This window comes from Ceratina calcarata, unplaced genomic scaffold (genome assembly GCF_001652005.2).
Source record: "Ceratina calcarata isolate Rehan_Ccalc_2016 unplaced genomic scaffold, ASM165200v1 scaffold151.2, whole genome shotgun sequence".
Classification (NCBI taxonomy): Eukaryota; Metazoa; Arthropoda; class Insecta; order Hymenoptera; family Apidae; genus Ceratina; species Ceratina calcarata.
This window is the reverse complement of record NW_017136308.1, coordinates 469506-494084: the sequence shown is the minus strand read 5'-3', so window position 1 is coordinate 494084 and position 24579 is coordinate 469506. Positions and strand designations below refer to the sequence as shown.

Genomic DNA, 24579 nt, shown 5'->3' with positions numbered 1-24579 from the left:
TTTCTAAGGTACATAAACTTTTGGGATTGACTGTATAGCCAATACATCCTTAAATTAACCGAAGTAGGTAGATTGAGGGGACAATTGCCAGATTCTTAAATGGCGCACAGCGTTCAGATTTCTCGCGTTTATTTCGTTCATTAAAACTTAAAGTTGAATGAATTTAACACTCCATTTCTTACATTATATTGTCTCACAGTAATTATTAACTTGATTGTTCTGAACAATATTGTAACAAGTGTCAAATATATTTTGTTCCTCCTAAAATACAACTTTTTTTGCATTAAGAACTTTTATACTAATGATTGCAATGTCTCCGGATATTCTGTGCGCATATCTGTGTTTTTGGAGCATCCTCACAAATTTCCCGCGTGGGAATGCGGTAACATTTTGGGCGCCGCATCGATCAAAGGAACTGCCAAGTTGACGTCTCGGACAGCTCGTAACTTATTCTCCTTGCACAACCGCGTAAATATACAGTCTCGACGGGGGCTTTGTTTCTCTTCCTCTCATCTGGTCTCCTCCTCCTTCGTAATGTCGCCAGTCCCGAAAAATTCTCAATGTTATTCAGCCACGTCATTTCAGGCGCGCGTATGCTCGTATTCATCGCGTATTGAATAAACTGAACAAATATCTAATAGTTAACGCACCGAAGAAGCCCGGAAGCGTTATAAGACAGGCTTCGTACGCTCGCGATGGGTGATAAATTCTCGGTCATAGAAAAATTCCTCCGTGAATCACCCGGTAGATTACTCGCGTCGCTGCTCGCTGGATTTCGTAGGACAGAACTGCTCAGCCACCTCGCCGCGCGCGAGGGCTGAGAATTCGCGTTGGCAACGCGCGCGCGTGTCCCCGCGATGGCTGCGCCATAAATCATTCTTGATCTTCGCGCGTATGTACTTCGTTCCACGATTCGCAGCTACCCGTTACGCGACCCGTCTTTAATTTTCGAGACCGAGCTACTACGACGAGTCGTACACATATTCTCTCGCCGAGTAAGACCGGGCTGCTTCTCGCACGCGATCCCATCATTCCAAGCACGAGGCGTTCGATGAATCATTGCTCTTGCGATTGAACGTAGTTCCGGGGAACAGTAACGCGAAACTCGACTCGCCTCACAAACTCGCGGTCATCCAGTGCCGGTGAATCACAGACTGTCTAGCGCAGGGACGGCACCTTGTTGCTCCAAGAACCTGCCCGGAACAGCCAGAGAAAAACAGGACTGGAGTAGCCAGGGGTACGATAGTCGTAAGAGAGCTACAAATTCTTCATATTATGTAGCTGAAGAGTGTCTATTCTTACTCTGAAATCGGTGATGTAGCGAGCAACGGGAGATACGAAGGGTTACTCATTCAGTAACTTTTCTGCAACATAAGAGCCGGCAAGAAGTTGTCCTCGCGTCTACGACATTACCAACTAGCGTATTCGCGTTAAAGGTGAAACACGGTGCCGGGTGATAACAGTGAATAATAATTGCGCATGTTACATCAGCGGCGCGCATCTTGCAGAGAGTGCCACCCACTTGAACGTAGATCACTCTCTTGTCCCGTTTCCCTCTCTGTCTGTTCGGGACCATCTCGCTCCCTCCGGCTGGCCTCCGCTCCCTTATGAACACGAACTCGGAACTGCATTCCGAGGAGGAGCTAGAATCTCGCAACGACACCGACTACGCCGTAACGCGGTCTATTGTCGGATAAAGGCGGTACCGAGGCCCTTCGGTATGGTTCCTACACGCGTGTAACGGTATCGAAGTCGCGTGTAAACCGGTGAATCACAGCTTGGATTTGCCGACGTGCTTCGTTGCGTGGGAAGAAAGTGGAAGGGGCGGTGATGGAGCCGCGATCCGAGGACACTGATCCTTCGCGAGAGTTGTCGCTGTCGTCTTCGTCGTCGCGGCGGCGGCGTGTCGTTAACGAAAGCGAGGAAAGAGCGGAACGAAACGAGGCTTGGGTGGAGCGGACTGTACGTGCGTCTCCACCGATGCGACTGACCTTTTGAAAAGCAGGTTGTAATAGATACAGACGCGAGCTAACAAAACGCGATAAAGGTGCAGTAAGGTGCAGCGTTGATTTTCTGATTCATCGGTCTGTTTAAACTCGTTTTATGGTTCTGCACTGAGTGCGTTGTATGGTGGGACGAAAATTCGTGACGGATCGGCCCGGCCGGACGCTCGTATTAACGTCCGGTTTGGTTCCCCGACACGAGGGATTTGGTTTAGACTCGTCAAGTCGATCGATTATTTTTGACACGGTTGATCGATAGACGGGCTGGCGTCGTCGGCTGCTTGTTGTATAGCGAGAGCATCGTCGTCGGCTGCTTGTTGTATAGCGAGAGCATCGTCGTCTTTAGCCTTGCAGAATATTAATACCGGATGATGCCGATCAGCTATCATTTCTGTAAGAAATTTGTCCATTATCGTTTTTAAAGAAGAGCAGGATGGGAGTGAGGTGGAATCGGCATCGAGACGCGCGCAAATAATTTTCTTCGATGATCGTTTCACGGTTCCATGACATCGACTCGTCGACCGTGTAACCCCGATTCCGTGGCGAGAAATTTCGTGGACGGTCTTATATAGCCTCGTCACGAAATGCCATTCGTCACAATTTTATCGATCGCCGTCGAGGGAGAGCAAAGAGAAAGAGAGACAAAGAGCGAAGGACGAAAGGAGACAAGGCGACGGGTGTCCGGTTCGTATCGACGTGATCGATTCACGTCGATCGCGAGAGTACGATTCCAATTAACCCGCTTCCACGCATCGGCGATCGGCTCTACCTGCCTACGTTTCAAGGACCTTGTAAATTCGAATGTATAGATTGGAAGACTATCGATAATTATGATCGAAGGGTATCGTTTGTTCTGCTTGGAGATGGAGAAAATCATAATAATTGGGTCGCCGGTTAAAGAACGAACTGCGATGATTCTCGGCGCCGCGTCGTGACTGCGAATTCCTTGGCGACGAAAGGAGGACGCGCATTGAGCATCCAGGTGATAATTCGCGAGGATAGCACCGGTATTTACGAGGCGGACGCGAGCGGCCGCGAAAGTGGTCGATACCGCGGCGATTAGCCGCAGGCACAACTCGCAAGAGCCATGGCACAGGCACCGGGAATGCGTAATCCAGCGTTCGGCCACGTGGCGGATATAAAAAGACTCGTTGTTGCCGACGATGCATTACATAATAGGTATGCCCGTTCATAAACAGCCGCCGCTTAACTATGAATGAAGCGGAGAGGCCCGTGCCCGCTCTCGCCCACTACCACGCATACCTACCGCCGCGGCTCGTTCGTGTTCGTATACGTGTACGTGTACTTGTACATACCTACTGCCCGGTCTTGACCTGCCTCAAATCATGTAAATCCTAATCCGTCCGCGCACGGATCGTTAAACGTGCACGCGCGCACGGATTTTGAATAATTAAAATATTAATGAGTAACACCGACACACCTGCCGCGCGCTCGCTTGGCGCCCGGTTAATTATCGATAGTCGATTGCGCGTATTACACCGCGTTAACGATTAACGACGCGCAACGCGGGACGCGATTTATTTCTATCGGAATCTCATGAAAAAGTCCTCGAGATATGCGCGCGTTCGTACCGTCGAGCATTGTTGAAAACTTCATTCTAATAAAAAATTAACTCGTGAATCCACACTGATGGAACTGGTGGCATAGAATATTGGTAAAGCGCAAGCCTTATGGCCGCTGCAAAACATTTTGTTTCGTTGAACCTGATTATTTTCCCTGGTGCGAGCACAGGTAGTTTCAACCTGTTTAACGCTCGAGAAAAGAAAAGAGAATGGAAAAAAAAAATGTCTAAGAGGCTCAGGTGCAGGTATCTCCAGGCGCGGCGTCCGGCTCGAAAGATCGAGTTGCTCGATGTCTTCTCGAATACCTCGAGAAATTTAAAACGTCTAAGCCGTCAACTTTTCCGCCCCTGTTGCTCGATGCCCCCCCCCCCCCACCTTTCTTTCGTGCATTCGCCTTCGCGTCCTTATCGCTACTTCTTTTTTTATTGAAGAGTAGACGTCCGAAGTAGCAATTCATACAAGATTGCTTTAATGTTTCTAGCTCTCCGCTAGATTAACAGTAACCGTAATTCGAATGGATCCGTAGTGACTCCATTAATTCTGTCAGTCTCGTCAAATATGGAAACTGGGGGTATGGAATGTCGCGCTTTCCATCCTTTGCCTAACGGACAAAGATTCGCTCCGTCAAACCGAGGCACCGATCGTGGTTGACTCGAAACCGAGTTTCGAGCTTTGGACGCGGCACAGCCTCACAGGATTGACAGCTGTGAAGAGTCATCTTCCACCGCGTCATCGTGATCGTCATCGTGATCGTCGTCCTTATGGACGGCACGACGATGATTGGCTGAAAGCGCATTTGTTTCGTGACGCAGCAGGGGCGAGTGGATAGCGAGATTCGTCCGGACACATCTATACGAGAATCCTGAGATCGTACTTGTGAACGAACAACAGGGGCGGCAATACGCACATATACAACGAACAGCTCCGTCCACTTCTTTGTCGCTCGGTATAATTGCTTTGGCAGTACGGGAATGTTTCCCTTTGGTGAAAAATAATAATCCGACAGGCGGACTTTCCAAAAAGTTTTTGACTATTTGAAGAGGTCCAAGTGTCCGAATGGAAATATATCATCTTAAAAAGGGAACGGTTTCGCGGAGGAGCCGAAGGTGTGCGTAGTTACGAGCAACACCGTTGTAGGTACATACTTACACCCGTAAAGCGTCCGTAGTTGGAAGTTTGCTTCGTCACCGGGCAGCCTTTGGGTTTCGCCGATGCGATGAAGGAACGAGGGGAAGGGGGAATCGAAGGAAGAGAGAAATACAGTGTACCTGAAGCGAAGTATCCGTAGCGGCAAGGATAATAAATAATAAAGGCATAGGTACAAGAGATTGATGGCTGCACCATGACTGACGTTCCATCAATCACCTCTTCGCCCTTCTCACGGAGGATCGAGCAGACACACGTACACATACAAGATCTCGTATATACCTCTCTAACTTCGTTTTCTTCTTCTCGTTCCGTCCCTTGTTCACTCTCCTTCTCTGTTCGTCCTCTTTTTCCGGTGTGCGTTTTTTCCCCGCTCGCTATTATCGTACCGGTCCTTATTAGCTCTCGCTGCCTTTCGCGTTCCTCGATGAATCGAGAAAGGACTACCTACCGCGGTCGGAGCTTTCTCGGTCGCGCGGTCCCACAATGACTGCGCTATTTCCGAATTCTCTTATTTGCCGTCCACCTATTAAAAGGCCGGCTATCCTCCAGGGGCGCCGACGTTATGCCTCCTAATTCTTCGGCCCGAGCCAACTAATACGACTTGGAATACGAGGTTCGATATTAGATGAGTTCGCGTCGAAATGCACATCAAATGTACGAGTGGCTGTCTTAAAAATATATAAATAAGTATTAAATAATACGTGTTATGCCAAATTCTATTATTATTGAAAACGTAATTTAATTACATTATTTCGTAGTTTGCATAATTTAATGTAGCATAACACTATTGTATGTATCTAAACTAATCCGCCGTCTCAAAATATTCCCCGTATCGATCTTTTAACTTGTTTCACGGTTCACGCTATACCTGGTACACGAGATTCTATTAATTTTGATATCACTCTCGAGACTGATACAAAACTTTGTCCAAGACGTTTGATGGCCAGTGAATAATTAAGCAAGGATGATTTTCTTCCCAGTTCGGTCGCGCACGAAGGAAAACGGATCGGCTGAGGGATACAGAGTAGTGAAGTATAGAGTACAGGACTGCTGCCATCCGCCAACTAATCCGTCCCCTTCGGCGTATGGTGAGTGGCCGGGACGTATCAATCGGAAGGCTGGTATAAGTTTCCGCCGTTGTGGTCCGCCGGCACGGAGGTTAGCTGTCGTGGTCAGTTTCGAATTGCGGCGATGTCAGTGACAGCTGTGCTCGAGGGCCGCGTATTGAACTCACGTCCACTCACGCTCCTTTATACCTACTTACCTTGCCCTCTCTTGCCACCGCTGCTGGCCCTCTCTCGTTCTCCTTCTCGTTCCCTCTCTCGAGCATCTTTCCGCTCTCTTGAACGCTTCATCTCTTCTGCGCGCTCCTTCTAGTTGGGTCTGCCTAGACCCGCTCTGTCTTCATCCAACGAAATGGACGATCCGCCTGTTTTAGTTCTGTCTGATAACATTGATATGAACAACGGAAATGTTTTATTCGAGTTGTAAAGAAAAAGCAAATCGAAGAAATTTTTACTTTAGTAGAAAGCAAAGAACTGATTTTTAGTATTGTTACTATTCTTGAAAGTTATCGCTATCATCGACAATGCGTTCATTGAAGCTGACATTAAGTTAGAAAAACGATTCAGCCATTGACATTCAAACTGTGTTGGAACGTGAACCTGATGCCTGTTTTAATTTAGTCAAAGTGGTTGTTTTTATCAGAATGCCATCCGCATTATTCAATGAGACATTTATCTAATGTTTCATTGCGATCGATAACACGTTCGCTGGACATGAGTACTCAAGCTGTTTCACTTTTATTTCGGAAGAGTTTCGAAAATAAGAAAATTCTACTGTACTCCCGTAGTAGTACGTTTGCCACCGAAGGAGAAGCTAGAACAGAGGGAAAAAGGGAGCCGAGAGATGCTGTTTGACTCACCAATTACCAGAAACACTGGCCCATTGAAACGAGTATTAAACTTGTAGCTATCTTGGCGAACGCTATCCTTGATACCTCGGCGTTTCTCTTTCGTTCGGTAGAGATGGTAGCGGATAGGGAGAGCGAAGAAGAGGAAGGATTTCCTCGCGAGACGAGAGTTGGCTCCACGTTCCCTTCGCTCCGTTCGTCGGATGGACGAACTGAACTTGGTATAACGGCGGCAGGAGGAGCGGACGCGATATTACGCCGGAGTCGACGATGCTCCGGAGAACGAGACCGGTGGTCGTTAGGGAGAATAGAAGAGGGGGCTCGAGTCGAAGCATCGGTAGGTTTCGGGACGTTCACAGCGTTCCAGGACGGCCGCTAAGGGACGTTTCGACGCAACGAGCAGGCCTTATCTTTGCTATACGCTCGTCGCTTCGAGGAAACAGGGGGTGCAGCGTTTCAACGTTTCACGGTTGGCTTCGTTACTCTCCGAACGCATAGATCCGAGCGATATACCTGTTCCTATTCGGTACAAGTGCATGTACTTTTGTTCATTATAAAATTTAAAAGTAATGATGTATAAAAAATCTGGAACTCTGCTGTTGATACTGGGTTAAGTGAAAATTATGTTGTTGTTATAATGAATAAATGTGCAGATAATTTCATAAATCGTATTTGAGAGAAACATGAGGTCGACAAATGACAAGTATTTACATGTATTGTTTAGTAAAGTTGACATTTTATTTTTTTAAAAAATATAAATTGGTCAGTCAATGTTTCCATCAAACGTTACCGTAAGGAATTCTGATACGTACGTGAGTATTTTTGGGAAGTGATCGCAGTGGACGACGATGACAGAAATTACAGAAAGTGTGGCAGAGTGCGATCCGCGGCGAGAACAAGGACGGACAATTGGAAGGAGAAGTAGAGTGGCAAGGAGGGACAAAAACGGGGGGGACTTGACGATTTATAATCGGTGACGAATGAGTGCGATCGCAGGGAGCCCTCGTCTCTCTGGCGTTTTATAAATGTCACAGAGCAATAAAGACGCTCGATGGATTAGCTGTGAGCCAGGCATTCCAACGGCAACGGATTCTATTCTGGTGATTTGAAACCAGGCACGCGCGTCCAATGAATCAATCGAAGGCTCGCTTTTTTCTGCCGCGCGTCTCGGAGTTCTGATCTCGCCAAGACCTTTTACATCCGCCAAGGATGCACGCCTGAGTGAAAGACACGAAATTCTTTGACGAGTCCACTAACTCACAGCCTCGTCCTGTGCTCGTCCTTTCGTCTCTCTTAGGACTCCTAGTCTTTACGATACACGAACTCGCGTCGCGTCGCGTCGCGTCGCGTCGTATCCGTCCTCTCAGAGAGTCCCTCGGTGAACCTCGATCGTTCTTTTTCTTCGTCGACGCCGCGCCGTGACACGAACACGCCGTATCCCCGCTGTTCCAAGAATTCACGTACGCGTCATAAATAGTGGCCCGCTCGCACTCTCCCGGTTCCTCTTCCCTTCCACACCCCTCCTTTTCGATTTCTCGCACGTTTCGACATTTTCCAATATTCCAAACTGCACCGATTCCATCTGGGGTCCCTCCGAAGCTTCTTCAACGTCGCTTCCTTTACCTCCGTCGCGTCTCCTCTTCATCCCTCCTACGTCTGCCTACACTATCGATTCTTTGACTCCGAAGAATGTCAACTGTTTTTCGTTTCTACATGATGCGATTATTTTTCATTTTGCGATTACAGATTACATTCTGCAGAACGAATACTTTCAAATTATTCTAAATACGAAATGAGAATTAAACACAGTTAAAATGAAGTTAAGCGAACAGGTTTTCTATTTTCACGTTAGACGCCGACGGACTCGTTTCGTCGAATGGAATTGGCGCCAAAGGTTTTACGAGCATGCGCGGCTCGGTAGCCGTCCTTGACGTAGTGTGGGTTTGTTGTGCGTCGACCTTTACCTAGCCGCTCTCTCCGAGTCGTAGCTAGTTCCCTTAGCTCCTTCTCTCTTGGCCACCCTCTGTTACTACCGCCGCGCAGCCACCCCCGTCGCCAACCCTGACCTGATTTATGGGATTCTCCAAGTGTCTACCCTGCCGACGCGCGTTTTCGAGCCTCCCCCCAAGCCTCCACTCTACTCCTCTCCGCTTTCTCTCTCCAGCCTGCCCGCGTAGACAGCTGGCTAGCATTTTCACGAACACGCGTTTGTTGCTTCTCGATGCGTTTTGATTTCTCGTCAGATTTTGGCGATTCACGATACATTTCAACATACTTTTTCTTAATTTCCTTTCGATATTAAAGTCAATGATGAACTCAGTGACTCTTGACGAGTCACCGTTTCGTTCAGCACCCCCGCTTCGGCCTTTCTCCCCCTTCTCTACCTCTCCTTCTCCCTCTTTTTCTCTCCGTGTTCCCGGTAGATATGGCCGAGTAATATACGAGCCCTGCATCTGTTCCCCGAGTGACGCAACGTCCTGCCATAGATCACGCTCAGGCTTTTAGAGAGTGAAGGCTGTTAAGAAAAGCGCGACGAGGACAGCGTGCAGACGCATGGGAAAGAAGACTAAGAACGACGGAGAAACTAAACGAGAGCCGAGAGGCTAGCAGAGGGACAGAGGGGAACGGAGAAGAAAAGAGCGTCTCCTTTACGTACGGGAGAAACAACGAAAGAGAGGAAAAACATAGAACGTAGACGTAGGCCGTAAACGTAAGCTAAGGGACGGGCAAGAGAGAAAAGGTGGTTGACAGAGTGACATACCGTCATCTTTAAACTCGACTGCTACGCAAAGAGTTGCCATGTGTCGTGACATTCATGTACAAAAATCGACAGTTCTTCGTTTTAAATGAACAGACTTCCGCGAGTCGTAACGGGTGACGCGGTTCCAGAAACTTGTTGGTTCCTTGCGACGCGTCGAAAGAAACAGAGAAACGAGAGGAGGCTCTAGGGACGAACGAAAAGCAAGTGCGCAACGCGTGAACCAATTTAGCCGAGATATACGAGCGGGAGTTTGTTCGCGCTTATGGCCTACGTCTGGAAAAGGGGTGGTCTGGGTCGCGGAGGAGGGTTGAACGCGTGGGGTGCAACGGGAAGAGAGCAGGGTTGCCGCTTTATCGAAGCACCCTTATGCCTATTATGCCTCCTCATCCCTCGATGGTAGCGGTTTAACGCGTGCATCCCCCTTGCCGCGCTAGGCACGTTACCGACTAGGTACCGAGCCCGGGCCGAGTTGCGGCGACGTCGACCGACGCGAACCGAGGCCTGGCGATGCCGGGTGACGCGGCGCGCGAATTAAAACGCCTCATAAATATCTGAAACAAAGGCGGCCGCTTTCGAGGGCGTACGGTGGAAAGATATACGGCCGGTTAGGATGGCTGGTACCGGGTGGATAAGAGCGGGGTCGGGGGAATTGGTTGTGCCTGTAGTACGCGGGGGGACGCGGTTCGAGCGTTCGTCGTCGTTCGGAAAAACGGCTCGTCCGCGACGAAAGAGGCGACGACGGAGAAGGAAATCTTTTTGCTCGTTCGAGCGTGGTTTAGCGAAGAAAAGTATACGCGATTTTGGGCCGCTAGATCGGTTCCGTTGAAATAGCAGGACCATTTTTGTGACCATTCTGACTTTTTCTATTTCAGGTAAGTAGTGGTCTCCGATCGTTTGAAAAGCGGACGGCCCGCAGCCGCCGCACCGGACGGAAGACATGCGCAGCAAGCAGCAGCCGAGGCCTTCTTTTCGGTGGCCGCAGCAACGCGGCGATAATCTTACCGGTAAATATCTGAACCACGCAAAACGTACGAGCACGCACGCACACGCGCACGTATTTTCTTTTTTAATTTACCGCTCCGTTAGACATGGAATTGGATTTTCTTCTGTTACCTTCAGATTTTCTTTGCTTCTGTCTGCTTGAATCGAATGTCCAATCGTTCGTTTGCCAATCGTTTCTCAGTTGAGTATCCACTTCGCGAGAATCGTTTTCCAATTAGTTTACGATCTTCGTAAATGCGTTAGCGAATATTTGCTTGCATGCCTTCTCTATTTACTGAATCCCCGTCTGCGCAATGTACGACATTTATTTGATCGTAAATAACTTTGATCGATCCTGTCTTCCGTTTCTCCGCTTCTCCTATTTCGGCGGCTTTACGAGTTGTTCTGTTGTAATTCACAGATAACATTGTACAAGATTTAGAAAGGTTATTTGACTCGCAATTAAGCGATACCAAATCCGAGATCGTAGAATTTCGAAAAATCTTTGACCACGACACGGTTACACAGCGCGTGTGCGTTCCACGTCCGTGCGTGTATCTCGATGGAGAAATTAGAAATGTCCGGGGAGATTTATTGGCGGCTGCTCGCGCGGGAATAAGGAATCGTAGCGTCGCTCGTGTTCGTCACCGCAAGGATCGACGCGGCATCTCGTACGACACGTTCCCTTCGGCCGCGTTTCGCCTCGTGTTCTTACTTCGACTCTAATTTACGAGCCTTTGCACGCGGATGCTCGACGAAATGCTTTTGATGGGAAATCGTTGTCCGTTCGACGCGATAACGTATGTCCGTGTTCCGTCGTCCCTTGGCTGCGTGAAACCTGGCAGAATGCGACAACGCCACGCCGCCAAATGCAGGCGGCCACGGCTGGGCGCTTTCACTTTACCGAGAACGAGAGTCGCTCGCTCGAAATTTACGACGTCTGCGGATGGATGGACTCTATTCGTTGCCTTAACGCGTTTTCGGCTACGGTCGTCAGCCAGTCACGGTAGTTCAGTGGAAAAGATTCTGTGCTACGCCTGAATCGCTGAAATGATTGACGAATGAAACGAAATTAGTAGTTGTCAAAGATGTATAGGTAGAACGGTACGCGCATTCCTGAATGCTGAAAGAGACGGTTGGCCCGTACGAGTGGTCAGACGGAGGCTGTTCGCGGGTACCTTGGATGACGCCCGAGACAGGGCAGAGATATCGAGCGATGCGATCGCGGGGCAAAGCGAATAACCGACGCGGATAAAAGTACAAGTCCGCGTGCGTGTGCCGGACAAACGGGGTCGCCGTGGGACACGCGACTCTTCTCTCCAATAAGCCTCCCAGCAGAGAATCGTGCCGGTCTCTCGGCCGGCGATAACCCTCGAATGACGTGACAAGCGAAATCCTGTATCTACAGTCCGGCTGGCGCGGGATATCGGCGGACGTCTAAATGAACCGTTGTACCTTCTGCTTTGATTTCAAAGAGCGGATCCCTAACAGCGGAGGAATATTCATTTAAATATCTGTCGATACTCGAGTCCGACGCGAGGGTTGCACCGATGTCAGCGACGGACTTATATGCCCTCCGCGTTCTCCGTTCTACCCTCTCGTGCCTCTACCAGCGTCCGATACCCCCCCCCCTCTCCGTCCCGCGCCGTACACCACGGCCGCACGCATACCTACCTGTCTACCTGCACGCGTTATATCTATACACGTCCACCTGGCCGACTGTCTGATCTCTGTCGCGGATATACGTTCGATCCCGTACACGTATCTACTTTGTTCTCGCCATTCGTGCTCCCTCCGTTCCGGCCCTTCGTCCCTTTCGGTTCCCTTCCCTCACGCCACTCGTCCCTGGTTCCTTTTAACTCCTTTGGCTCCACCGGGCATTCGTGATCCCACTTGCAATTTGGCGTTTTACGAGCATAGTTTTATAAACGTGAAGTCCATCGACGGATCGGTAAAAATATGAGGGAATCGAGCGAAACTGCGAAGCGACGATTCATGGGATGGTGAACATCGTATCGGCGACCATAGGTGGGTGGCTGAAAACCGGAACGGTTAGATTTGCGCGTCGGCGAAGGTGGACAGGAACGAGAGGACAGGCGGCTGCGGCAACGGCAACGACAGAAAGAGAAGAGGTAGCCAAGGGGTGTGGAAAGGAGCACTTTGCGTGCGTCGTTTAAGCGAACCTTAATGCTGCCGTAAAACGCGCTAACGACTGACTCTCGGCTCTTCTTCGACTTTCACGAGCTTTCGCCGTCCCCCGGCTTCCGAAAGCGTCTTCGTTTCCGAAGGATCCAATAACGTCGCTATAAGAAATTAACCAATGGTTAATTCATTTTTTCTTCTTTAGTTATTTGAGAACTGTCCCTCATTCTTTTTGCGAATGGAGGTATCAGATCAGTCAATAGAATTTGACGTGCTTTCAATATGAGACTCTCAGAAGGGGGAGAAAACGGGAAGGAAAATTGGGGAGAGACCGAGGAAGGAAGGAAGGAAGGAAGGAAGACGCAACTTTCCTCCCCGAGGGTAACACAGCGTGCATTCCACTCCCTTCCTCTTTCCTACTCTCTCGCTCGTTAGTTTCTCCCTTCGCATTTCCGCGGGTAGTCCTACTAGCAGCATTTTAATCCACCAAACCGACGTCACTCCGCCGCCCCGAATAATCAGCCTGAAATTCGTTGCGAGCGTAGGCAGGCACGAATTGTCGCGAAACGCAACAAAAGAACGAGATATTAGTAGTCGGGCTGCGGCTGCTGGCCAAACTGTGCGCACCCACGTTACGAAGGGAAAAGTACCTAGATACGAGTAACGACTAACATGGGGAGGGCTGACATCGTCGACCGCAGTTGATTTCATCCTTCCGGGCTTCCACGACGGCGACGACGATGACGACGACATCGCGGAGATAACTACGACGACGACGGACAGCGACGACAAGTAATTAGGCCACGCGTTGGAGGAACTGGATAGCCTTGTACTTTGCCACCACGACGATCTCCTCAGCTATCGCGATCGGGATCTCCCGTTTACCGATCGATTAATAATCTCGTTCTCTAGTCGATGCGTATATATGCATACACGCCACCGCGCGACGTTGATTAATCGCCAATTTATGCCGGGACATAAGAATCGACTTTTTTCATCCTTTTCAATTACGCGTCGTCGTATCGGTAAAGTATCCAGGCTGAGAATTAATCGGAACGGAGAACGGGTTTGGTCGCGGTTAAAATCGTGCGCAACCGAGTGCATTCCCGAGCGAACTGAAAGTTTAAATGCGCCGCGTTGAATTTCTTTAATAACGGAAAGCGGTAAGTAGGAAATTGAAAAGAAAATAGTAGATATAAATACAATGTACTGTTTCGTAAGGGTGAGAGAGAGAGAAACATAATCGAGCCATTGTGGTACGTTGGTGCGACATCGATGCAACACACCAATCGCGATGTGTCGGTGTTGGGTTGGCTCGAATATAAGTAGAAGCGGGCCGAGGTACACGGGAGTGCAAGGAGAGCGGAATGAATCGCTGCCACTCAAGGAGTAACAGACGGACGTGCCGGACGGGCTGACAAGGCCGCGCTCGTTCGTAGCTGTTCACCGATGCCGCGCGCCACTGAAACGCCATCCGCGAATACGCTTCCAACCAACCGCGTCGATATAACTGTCCACTACTGATAACTACGACGAGTTACGGTTGCTAAGCGCGCCATCGTTCCCGGGAGATCGCGACCACAGAGATTTCCTGTCTCGGCTCTGTGACTTTTCTCGTTCTCGTCTTCGTCTTCGCGTCTCGCTCGATCCTCTTCTATCATCCGCCTCCCCGAGTTCTCCTCACCGCGTTCGACGAGCTCGTGACGATTGTGGCGCGTACACATTCGGTCGTCCATCCATCTACATGTCTCTCATACACAACACTGATACCACACTCTCGAATGCGGCTTAATTATAATACGAGGATATTTATTACCGAGCGTATCGTCTATTTCCGTCGAGGACCGTAGGAGGACCGGTCGAAAAGGGGGCAAGCGATATCGCGACGGCGACCAAACTATTCAGATTCGACGAATGCGCGCACACACGGTTCTTTTGACGGGCAGGGTTAACGCAAAAGGAGGAGGATCATTCTGTGAAGAATCAACGGTGACGGACGAAAAATTTGCCAACGGACGGGTGAAAGTAGCGAAACGACGCGACGGGGGAGATTCGCGAAACGGAACCATAGAAACAAGAAGGAGGCCCGCGATTGCTGGAACGCGATCCACCGACGTTCCGCCGCGAGCTCGCGTGTTGTTTCGTTTGGATTTATGCGAGGGCGAACGATAAGCCACCACCGAATAATACGGTCCACCAGCACCTGCCAGCGGGCGGCGTGGCGCGGTGTAAGCCTCCCTCATTTTTAATTCCCCCGCTCGGTCTGCGCTCGATCTCGCTGGATGCTATCGCGATACCAGCCGAGTCTTTCAAACGGACGCACAATAGGACGCGCATAATCCGATCTTCGCGTCAAAAGCGTCCAGCTGCTTTCGCTGATGCCTTTTCACTTTTCCGGCTTCGGTCTTACGGGCTCCGAGCTTGATCCTTGATTGATACATGACGAATCGACGAATATCGCGACGCGATCGTTTTCCGGCGTTCGATGCGCTTCCATCGACGTCAATTATTCTGATTACACGCCGCGCCGTCCGCTTATGCTTGTCGGAGTCAATCGCCGCGACGCGACGCCACGTCGCAGGAATAAGAAGAAGCCATCGAAAAGACCTCGCTTTCGCCTCTCTCGTACGCGACGCATTGCAATTAATATCCCCGTCGCGACGACCTCGATCCGTCCCGATGCACCTGGCTTTCGTCTCGTCTCGCACACTCGGACGATGACTCGAGATGACGGGACTGAAATTAATATTCGGAAACAAGACCATCGGACCCAGCACTTGGATTTCTCTGCTCACAGTCCCGACTCCTTTTTGTTCGGATGCGTCCTACGCTTCCTCGAGTACTTAATCGCGTTGCATTGTTCTACCTTGTTCGATTTGAATCGTGTTTACGAGATTATCAAGTGTCCCCCAGCAATTTAAAAAATCTAGTTCCTATGATTGCGACGTAGATCGTTGAGATCAGTGTAAAGTACACATATACGTCAGTCACGGGTAACGCGAGGACGATCGACGTTTAATGCTTGTTCGGATCTCGCCGAAGCTGTCACAGACGAGAGGAGCTCGTCCGCACGAGGAAAGGAACCGAGCGGTGGACAGAATCGAATGGAGAGCAAGAGAATGAGAAGGGGGATGAGGAAAAGAGAGAGAGAGAGAGGAGAGGCAAGTGGACGCGAAGTGGACGGTACGTCCCGTCCGTCACGTTGCTGCCGTCAGATTATCGTTCCGACACTTTCCGAGTTATTCCGGCCGTGTGCCTTTTCGCTTCGTTCGGTGTTCGCCTCTCCACCGGGGAGGAGAGAGGAAGAGCTGTCGCTCTTCTGCTTTTCTCGGGTGCTCGTCTTCGAACGACTTCCACCGACATACTCCTCTCCAGCTCTGAACGTTCATCCAACGGATTGAGAGACGACGTTCCGAGAGACGGAAGGAGCCGGAGATCCGAAGACGTTCGCCTAAACGGACAGAGACAGAAGGCGGAGATAGGGTTGGGAAGAGGGAAACGGCGAACAGAGGCGAGAACCGAGAGGCTGGTACCTGCGTTATTTGAAGTCCGGTCGACCCGTTTGACCGGTGTCGATCAAATTTCCGAGGACGAGATTATTCAAGGCCGACGACGAGACAAAGCTCCTTTCGCGACCGGTGCACCTTCCCGCGCGCCGCGCCCCCGACACTTACTTTTTTCTGTTCTCTCGCGTTTCCACCCGCCTCTTAACCGGCTTTCGAAGCTCCTTTCGAGAGAGACGAGCTCGCCTTAATTTCATTCCCGGAGATCGAGAAAGTATATATACGCAGGTATATGCCTGTCTCTCACAATCGAGAGAGATCGGCGTCCGCGTTGCAGTCGATTACTCAACGAACGTTTCCCGGCTCGCGTTAAAAGCCGCTGGTTGCCGAATAATCCGCGGCGAGCAATCGGTCCATCGCGACGCGAAAACGCGAGCACGACCTCAGCCACGCGCGTCATTCAATTAATAATTCAATCATCGTTTTCGATTGGATTACCTTTCGAACGGAAAAAAAGAGTGGAACGAAAATAAATGAGGAAGGGCGGGGATGCGTGCGCGTGGGTGCGACGCGAAGCGACACGAAGTCGGACGATGACGTTAAACGTACGCGCCTATACGCTTACCAAATTATTTCAGTTTTATACGAACTTATCGATCGATTGACCGCAACGGCTGCCCGTTAAAACTTAAATCGAATTTATGCCGACTGCGATGCTCCTAGTCGCATCCTTCCACGTTCCTTCTGGATTCCTTTTTCTGTAATGAAATCGCGTGAACCTGTCTGGTTCGACTTTGCACAATCGCGGTGATCGAAACGGGCAAACCAGGAAAAATGCCAATAGTCGACCGCCGCGCGTACCGCGTTTTCCGACTGCTAATTATCGGGCGTTAATTGATGCAGCGTCGCGCTCGTTACGCGTCTATCATTAGGCAACGTAAAAGTGTATGCGAACGGAGAACATCAGCGGCGCGGCGCGCGTATTAAAATGCAAACATTCGACTCGGTTTGGACGGTTTAATGCCTCGTTCGATTCGAGCGCACCGGCCAGGTAATTAAATCGAATGAAATTACGAACGATTAATGCTCCGGACGCGTCCATGGGTCACGAATCAGCGCGAAATCACCGAGTTCCCCGACAAAAAGTATATTCCGAAAAGAGTTATTTCATTGTCCGCGATCTGAATATTCCCCTCGCTACGTTCCGTGATTCTCTCTCGTTCTACTGTTTCACTAACGATCGTTTATCAGCCTCGTCGCACTTTCGACGAAACGAAACTTTTGATTCGCGTACACACGTTTCGGTTCGTGTACATGTGTTCAGGGAACACATTGACATTGATGAGGGAGACGGAGTGACAACCGATGAGAAAGAAATATGCGAAAGGCTTGTTGGTGTTATATTTTTACGGTATATTACGTTGTACACGAGATTCGCTCCTACTACCAGCGCAGAGGCCATTATCGCGAGATACTGCAGATGCATCTACGCACACAATATCGTTTTTGGACATTAGCATAGCGGCGCACCGTGCACGGACGCGACCGGCGTCCGTTGTGAGCGTGAGTTAATGCCCGTGCGCGAGAGACCGCCACGACATTTCCCTGATGAAGTCGAGCAGCGACGCGTAATAAGGGTCGCGAGAGAGATGGGATGTCCGGGACGATGGACGGACTGACGACGCTGAAAGGAGCGAAAGAGGAAGGGAGATGGGAGGTGGAAGGAAGGCTTGCGTCCAGTAGTCAGGGTCGGATCAGGGCCCGGCGCATAAGCGAATCTCTTCCGGCCGGCCAAGATCGCTCGAGCGCGTCTCGCATTCCGCGAATAATTTGATAACGCGTAAGCAGAGGCGAGCTGTTGTGTAGGTGGTGGTACTACGGTCCGCGAGGTAAAGCTATAGCTCGACGAGCAAAAGGTGTTTGCGTGGTTGCGCGCGCTACGGTATCGAACGTACGAACGCTGGCTAAACTCAAGGTGGTCCACTACATCCCTGGGTGAAGTTGACACGCGGGGTGGACCTGTCGAGGAGAAGGGTCGAGGCTGGAAGCGGACGTGACACGGCCGTCTTGTGACCCGTACCGTCCCACCGACGCTCCACTCCGCTCTTTCCCCGTGCAACCCTCCCCTGGCCCCCAGCTACCTCTGTTCCCCGCTCACCCAGTCCACATGCCACCGCGCCGACCGACCGCCGCTAGTCCGGCTCTATTGTTGTTATTATTAAAGGGGGTCGTTGGGGGGTGGTTGCCGCTCGGCTGAGAGGGACGATGACGGAAAGGAAGGCGGCGTCTGCAGGTGACAGATGAAACAGCTACCCTCTCCCTCGCACCCTCTTTAGATCCCCCTTGTTCTCTCTTTATGTACGTCCTCTCTCTTTCTCCTTGACTTCGCCTCCCTCTCGCGTACCTTCTCCCTGTTTCTCTCTGTCTCTCCATCGTCAAATGCACTTGTTCACCCGCACGAACACGCTCGCTCCTACGAAAAACGAGACGGAGCGAGGGAGAGGAACGATGGAAAAGAGCGGCAGAAATAACGAGACAGAAAAGGAGCGAAAAAGGAAGGAAGGAAGCGGATCGGAGCTTTCTCTCTTTCGTAGCTGCAAGCTCGCATTCACCCTTCGCGTACCACACCCCACGGTCTTTTGGTGCAACCGTGTACCGTCCAAAGCTGAAGCTCTCAGACCAACCCAAGTTTCGGCGGGTCTCTATGAAGTCCACTAAGGTGAACCGCTTAATGAACTCGAGGAATTCCAGTTATACGATTATCAGCAATCGTACTATTAAAGTATAGAAACTGACAGAACCTGTTCTTTGATTGACGTATGTTTCTGGGACTTGAAATTCAGTGTATTTCTCTATTCAGCTTTTCTTTCAAGACTCTCATTTTTCGTATATTTGTAATTATTGATTGGAGCAGAATTAAGTTGATAATTCCACAAACTGGCTGACGTGGAATAAAATAAAACAGTATTAATTCCATTGATGACATCCATTTCCAAGGATAATTTCGAGATGACTGCTGGACAGAATTATGTATAGAGAAAGAAGCGGGAAAGGATAGAAAAGAGCTGGTGGTTGGTCGATGTTAGTTCCAGCACGGTCCACTGTACCTACTCTCGGGTCTGTCGACGAAATGGACAGTGCGGACACGCGTGGAATGTGTGTTGTGTGGAAGTCGGTAGCTACATACGTTTACTGCGAATTCTCTCTCGTTTCACCACGAGGACACATCGCCGTCCCAGTCCGCGCCGAAATAACTCGACGTCACGGATCGTCACCCCCTTTAATCGTGCCCGGCACCCTACACGGATAGGACGCTCCGGCATCCCGTTACACGTCTACCGCCTTGGCCAGATTCGAGGATGCACCGGAGATCCACGAAAGACAAAACCAATAAACCGCTCTCTCTAGAACGACATTTGGAAGTTTCATGGAACGGAGACTGACTGGTAGGTCCGCGGCCGACGTTCGACTTTTCCACCCGTTCGGTGCCTCGACTCGAAGACAGAATCCATCAGCTACGGTGCATCGCCGCGCTGTATTCATTTCGAATGTGTACAGAATCATGCTCGCAGGTACGGGTGTGGTTACGTTCGTCAGTTCAGCTGTTTCTCCACCCTTTTCCGATTCCAGTCACGTATCGTTCTAAGAAATGGATGTCTATCACCCCCGTTGCGCCGAGCGGTTTGAAACGTCATTTCATTACTCTCGCAACGCGTCGACGACGCAATACGGTACGATACTAGGAGAAAGCGCATCACCGAAGAGCCGACCAACCACGTCCGTCAACTGGAAGTCGTCCGAAGAGACGACGGTGGACGCCCAGGCGTCGTCGCCGTTCACGGCATTGATCTGTCGGACGGGCTGTCTTGATATCGACGGTGGGGAGGGTCCGGAACGGCGGCTGCTAGACGGCTGCCTACTCCTTTAGCTCGCGAAATAAGCTCTCTGCCAACGTCCACGGGTGCACACGCTCGCGATTTTCCGGCCGTCCACCCTGACCCGACGACGACGACGCGACGGGAGAAACCCGTAAACCGCAAAAACTGTGAGACGCATGCAGACCTATTGCTAAGAATGTCTCACGTTTGATTTCTTTGCTGCGCGTTCTACGAGAATGGATGCAAAGGATTTTATCCAGTTCTTTTCGAAGCAGATGCAACGCTTTCTCCATTTCCCATTCTTGGTTGGCTTTGATTCGGTGGCGCGCCCGACCGAATCCACGTTGGCTCGTTCGTTCGCCGTCACCCGGCAAACGTTAATCGAGGCAAATTGAACGCCGCACGGTTCTCGACGCTCGATTAAGTTCCCCCTCGACGATTTTCTCCACCCTTACTACCGAGCTTTCACCGCGCCGCTTATCTGCACCGGTACGAACCTGTTTCCGGGTATTCGAACGATCGAATGCTTCACGCGCGATCGCACCTATCCTTGGTTCATCGATTTCGTACGGGATCTCGTGAGAATCGACAAGACTAGAAGGAAGAGGAACGAGGTAACCCTTATGAACCAGCAGCCTATCAACCGCTGCTTAATCACAACCCTCGCTCGGTTTATGACTTCAGACAAAATTCCGCGAACTAGCCACGGGATTGTTATTGCGGTAAAACCCAACAAATTGTCCGAGGACCATTCGTTCCATGGAGCCGTTTAAACGCGAGCCACACGGCGCGGTGGGTGTGCACCGTCGAATTAACCTCCGAATTTCGCTCAATCGTTCGCAATTACGAATAACCCTAATTTTCGACCTTCTCGAGACGAGTTTATTGCTCTACTCGAGACCGAGTTGCTCTACGAGAAAACCGAGGGGAATTATATCGCGACTCTGTCTACCGCGCCGCGCCATGCCACACTGCGTCGCGCCGTACCGGTTCGATTATCGTTCACGGTTGAAATTAACTCCCGTAGCCGCTACTCGTTAATCCAGCGCGCTGTCCTTTTGCTCCGTCTCCTTCTTCGCCCCGATATTACTGAGATAGCGGTGCAACGATCGCGTAAAAGGGAGAAGAAGAAAATAGGAAGAGGACGAGTGGAAATAGGACCGATGGGTGAGGGGTGGAGACGACGGAACTGTGTAAGAAGGAGGCGAGGCATTCGTATATAGTACGAACGGATACGCGCGCGAGTAATGGAACAAGGAGGAGGATAGTGGAAGGTTTAGGTTAGGTTGGTCGCCTGACCCGGTTGACAATCGATTGACGGCTGTCGCCAAGACCCTCCAGCCTTTCCACCTTCTAACCCGGCGAACCTCCCCGATCGAGTCGATGCCGTCACCCTCTTTCTTCCAGAGCTCTAGCGCCTGTCCGCGCCCGTCCGTTCCATCGGGCTCGAATAAATTCCCCTAATTATCTGCTACCTGAGCGGATAAAGAAGCGTGGCCCGGTGGTCACGAACCACGAACCCCGCGTCTTTGTCCTATCGGCTCGCTGCTCGTTATCGTTTTGCCCCGTTAACCGAACGCAAACATTGTTGAATAGTAGGAGGTGCATATACATATACATGTATATGCATACATGCCACATCGAAAGATCGTCGTCCCTTGCGGAGAGACGGTGCACGAGCGATTACTCGTGTACAACAGAAACACATGGCAACGTACCGCGTACGAATGCTACACGCATACACGTTCCCCGCGTCGTCCGTACACGAGCCTCTTTTCTACGGTCGACTGATGCACACGGAGAAAGCATCGTGGTGGTAATAGGATGGGTATACACCGGGCGGTGTTGGATATTATTTGCCGAGGACAGTGACAAACGCCCGTCAACGTCATTTCCACTCGCAACGTCGGCTTCCTCCGACAGCACCGACACACCGCGCGCGATATCACCCCTCCTCACCGCCTGCACCTTCTCGTATCCACCTCCCTCTTTCACTCTACCGCCGTCTCCGTCTCTTTCGCCTCCTCTTTCTACTTCTCTCGCTACTCTCCTTGCTCTCGCTCCTCTCGCGGGAGGCGAACTAGAAACGTGACGAGCATATCTAGTTCTGGACCGCCTTGTCTCTGCTCTGGCAGCCATCAAGAGGCGCCTCCGGTGGGTCGGTGACTACCACTGCTCCCGTGCTTTGGTCTCGCGACGCGCTTACACGCGAATCGCGGTTCCGTTTGAATAACGCCAAAAGCGTTCAAATTTTTTTCCACCCCGGCTTGACTCATCGTCGTGGTGAGCAAAAAGGGGAACAAATGATCGGGAATCGGGCGATGGGACCCGGCGAATTTGAGTCGCGACCGGAGAAACCGTCCGAGCAGCGAACAAGAGTGGGGTTAGTTAGGCAGAAGGGTGTACGCGCGGTAACCGAGGTAGGAAGGGGGTACGACGACTGTAGCGGCCGGGAGGAGTTCGGAGGGAAGGAGGGTGGAAGGGGGTACAGGGAGGGGGGCGTAGGTAGTCATTATGTGGAGGGAGGTGACGTCACTGACGGTGACGGATGGCTACACGTCAGGCAAGTATAAACCCCATGGTACCCAATAAATTATTGCAACTATAAATTACTTCTGTGCTCACGATATAATGCCACGGCTACCGCCGCGGCGATGGTGTGCGTGCCACATCGTACACGTACACGCGTGTGTGCTGTCGCGTCGAAGCCGAAGGTGGGGCGAGCAAACAAAGGTGGTACGATCTCGAACTAACTAGCCTCGGCACGGGCACAGGCACGGGCACCGCTAACCCTATGTGTTATTGCCATTCTTTCTCTCGTTCTCCCTACCACTCCGCGGGGTTTAACCCTTCGGTCTTGTCGTTTTCCAAGCCATGGGTTTTTGCGACCAGCGAAATCGCGAGATCTAGTCCCGTTGAAGACCGAGGTCATGTCACGAATGACGTGTAGGTACGTACGTTGTAACCGGCGTCTTTTGTTCCACCGACAATGAGAACCACTGACATAACATAATCCCGAGCAATTCGTAATAAATATCGTTGCGCCCCGTCGGTCTGGTTCGGCGTTATTGGTGTATCTGTCTCTCATCTTGATGCCTTTGGGGGGCTAAGAAGCGAGGCGAAGTGGTGGTCGAAGGGACCAGGGGAAGATATTATGGGCGTGCGAGTGAGTTATACGCCTTGCCGCATGTGTGTCGCATAAATCTGCTCCGACCTCGGTACCGGCCCCCTCGCGACTGCATTGGAACCGTTTCTAGACTTTGCTTCGATACCAACGACGACGACGACGACGACGACGACGACGACCACAACGATGACGACTCGAACTGACTCGACGACTGACTGACTGCTTGCTCAGCTAGCAAGAAGCTGACTGACTGGTTCAAATCCACTATTAGCTCTAGTCAATCGATACTTATCATAGACATGTGGTTTTTAAACTTGACCGAAAATATCTCTCCCTCTTGTGAGCCTCCGAAAAACATGCTATCCATGATTAAACGATCTCTATTCTCGACGTCGCGTCGATCTACTCTTACGGATCATGTTCCACGAAGTGTTATATTAAAATTATTTATAACTCGGTACCATCTACGGCGCGGCATCACTCGGTATTCGCAAATGGAATGTTACCGGGAAAATTGAAAAGTTGGTTGCTACTGATCAATTCAAATGACAAGAAGCGACGCGTTGCTGCTTTGGTGAACAGAGCTACCGCCGCGGCGATGGTGTGCGTGCCACATCGTACACGTACACGCGTGTGTGCTGTCGCGTCGAAGCCGAAGGTGGGGCGAGCAAACAAAGGTGGTACGATCTCGAACTAACTAGCCTCGGCACGGGCACAGGCACGGGCACCGCTAACCCTATGTGTTATTGCCATTCTTTCTCTCGTTCTCCCTACCACTCCGCGGGGTTTAACCCTTCGGTCTTGTCGTTTTCCAAGCCATGGGTTTTTGCGACCAGCGAAATCGCGAGATCTAGTCCCGTTGAAGACCGAGGTCATGTCACGAATGACGTGTAGGTACGTACGTTGTAACCGGCGTCTTTTGTTCCACCGACAATGAGAACCACTGACATAACATAATCCCGAGCAATTCGTAATAAATATCGTTGCGCCCCGTCGGTCTGGTTCGGCGTTATTGGTGTATCTGTCTCTCATCTTGATGCCTTTGGGGGGCTAAGAAGCGAGGCGAAGTGGTGGTCGAAGGGACCAGGGGAAGATATTATGGGCGTGCGAGTGAGTTATACGCCTTGCCGCATGTGTGTCGCATAAATCTGCTCCGACCTCGGTACCGGCCCCCTCGCGACTGCATTGGAACCGTTTCTAGACTTTGCTTCGATACCAACGACGACGACGACGACGACGACGACGACGACCACAACGATGACGACTCGAACTGACTCGACGACTGACTGACTGCTTGCTCAGCTAGCAAGAAGCTGACTGACTGGTTCAAATCCACTATTAGCTCTAGTCAATCGATACTTATCATAGACATGTGGTTTTTAAACTTGACCGAAAATATCTCTCCCTCTTGTGAGCCTCCGAAAAACATGCTATCCATGATTAAACGATCTCTATTCTCGACGTCGCGTCGATCTACTCTTACGGATCATGTTCCACGAAGTGTTATATTAAAATTATTTATAACTCGGTACCATCTACG

General features: G+C 50.7%; 1 protein-coding gene across 5 annotated transcripts in view; it reads left to right on the top strand.

Moving 5' to 3' along the window:
- The window catches only part of tio (zinc finger domain-containing protein tiptop), a 72460-nt gene that overhangs the window by 35020 nt on the left and 12861 nt on the right, over positions 1–24579 (top strand). For 4 of the 5 annotated variants that reach the window (XM_018036628.2, XM_026819408.1, XM_018036626.2 and 1 more), the window contains one exon: positions 10281–10412. The exons of the other annotated variant lie outside the window; for it this stretch is intronic. In XM_018036628.2, the coding sequence (XP_017892117.1) occupies positions 10346–10412 (67 nt within the window). In that variant the 5' untranslated portion in view covers positions 10281–10345. The remainder of the gene's footprint in view (positions 1–10280; positions 10413–24579) is intronic. 5 annotated transcript variants of the gene reach the window in all.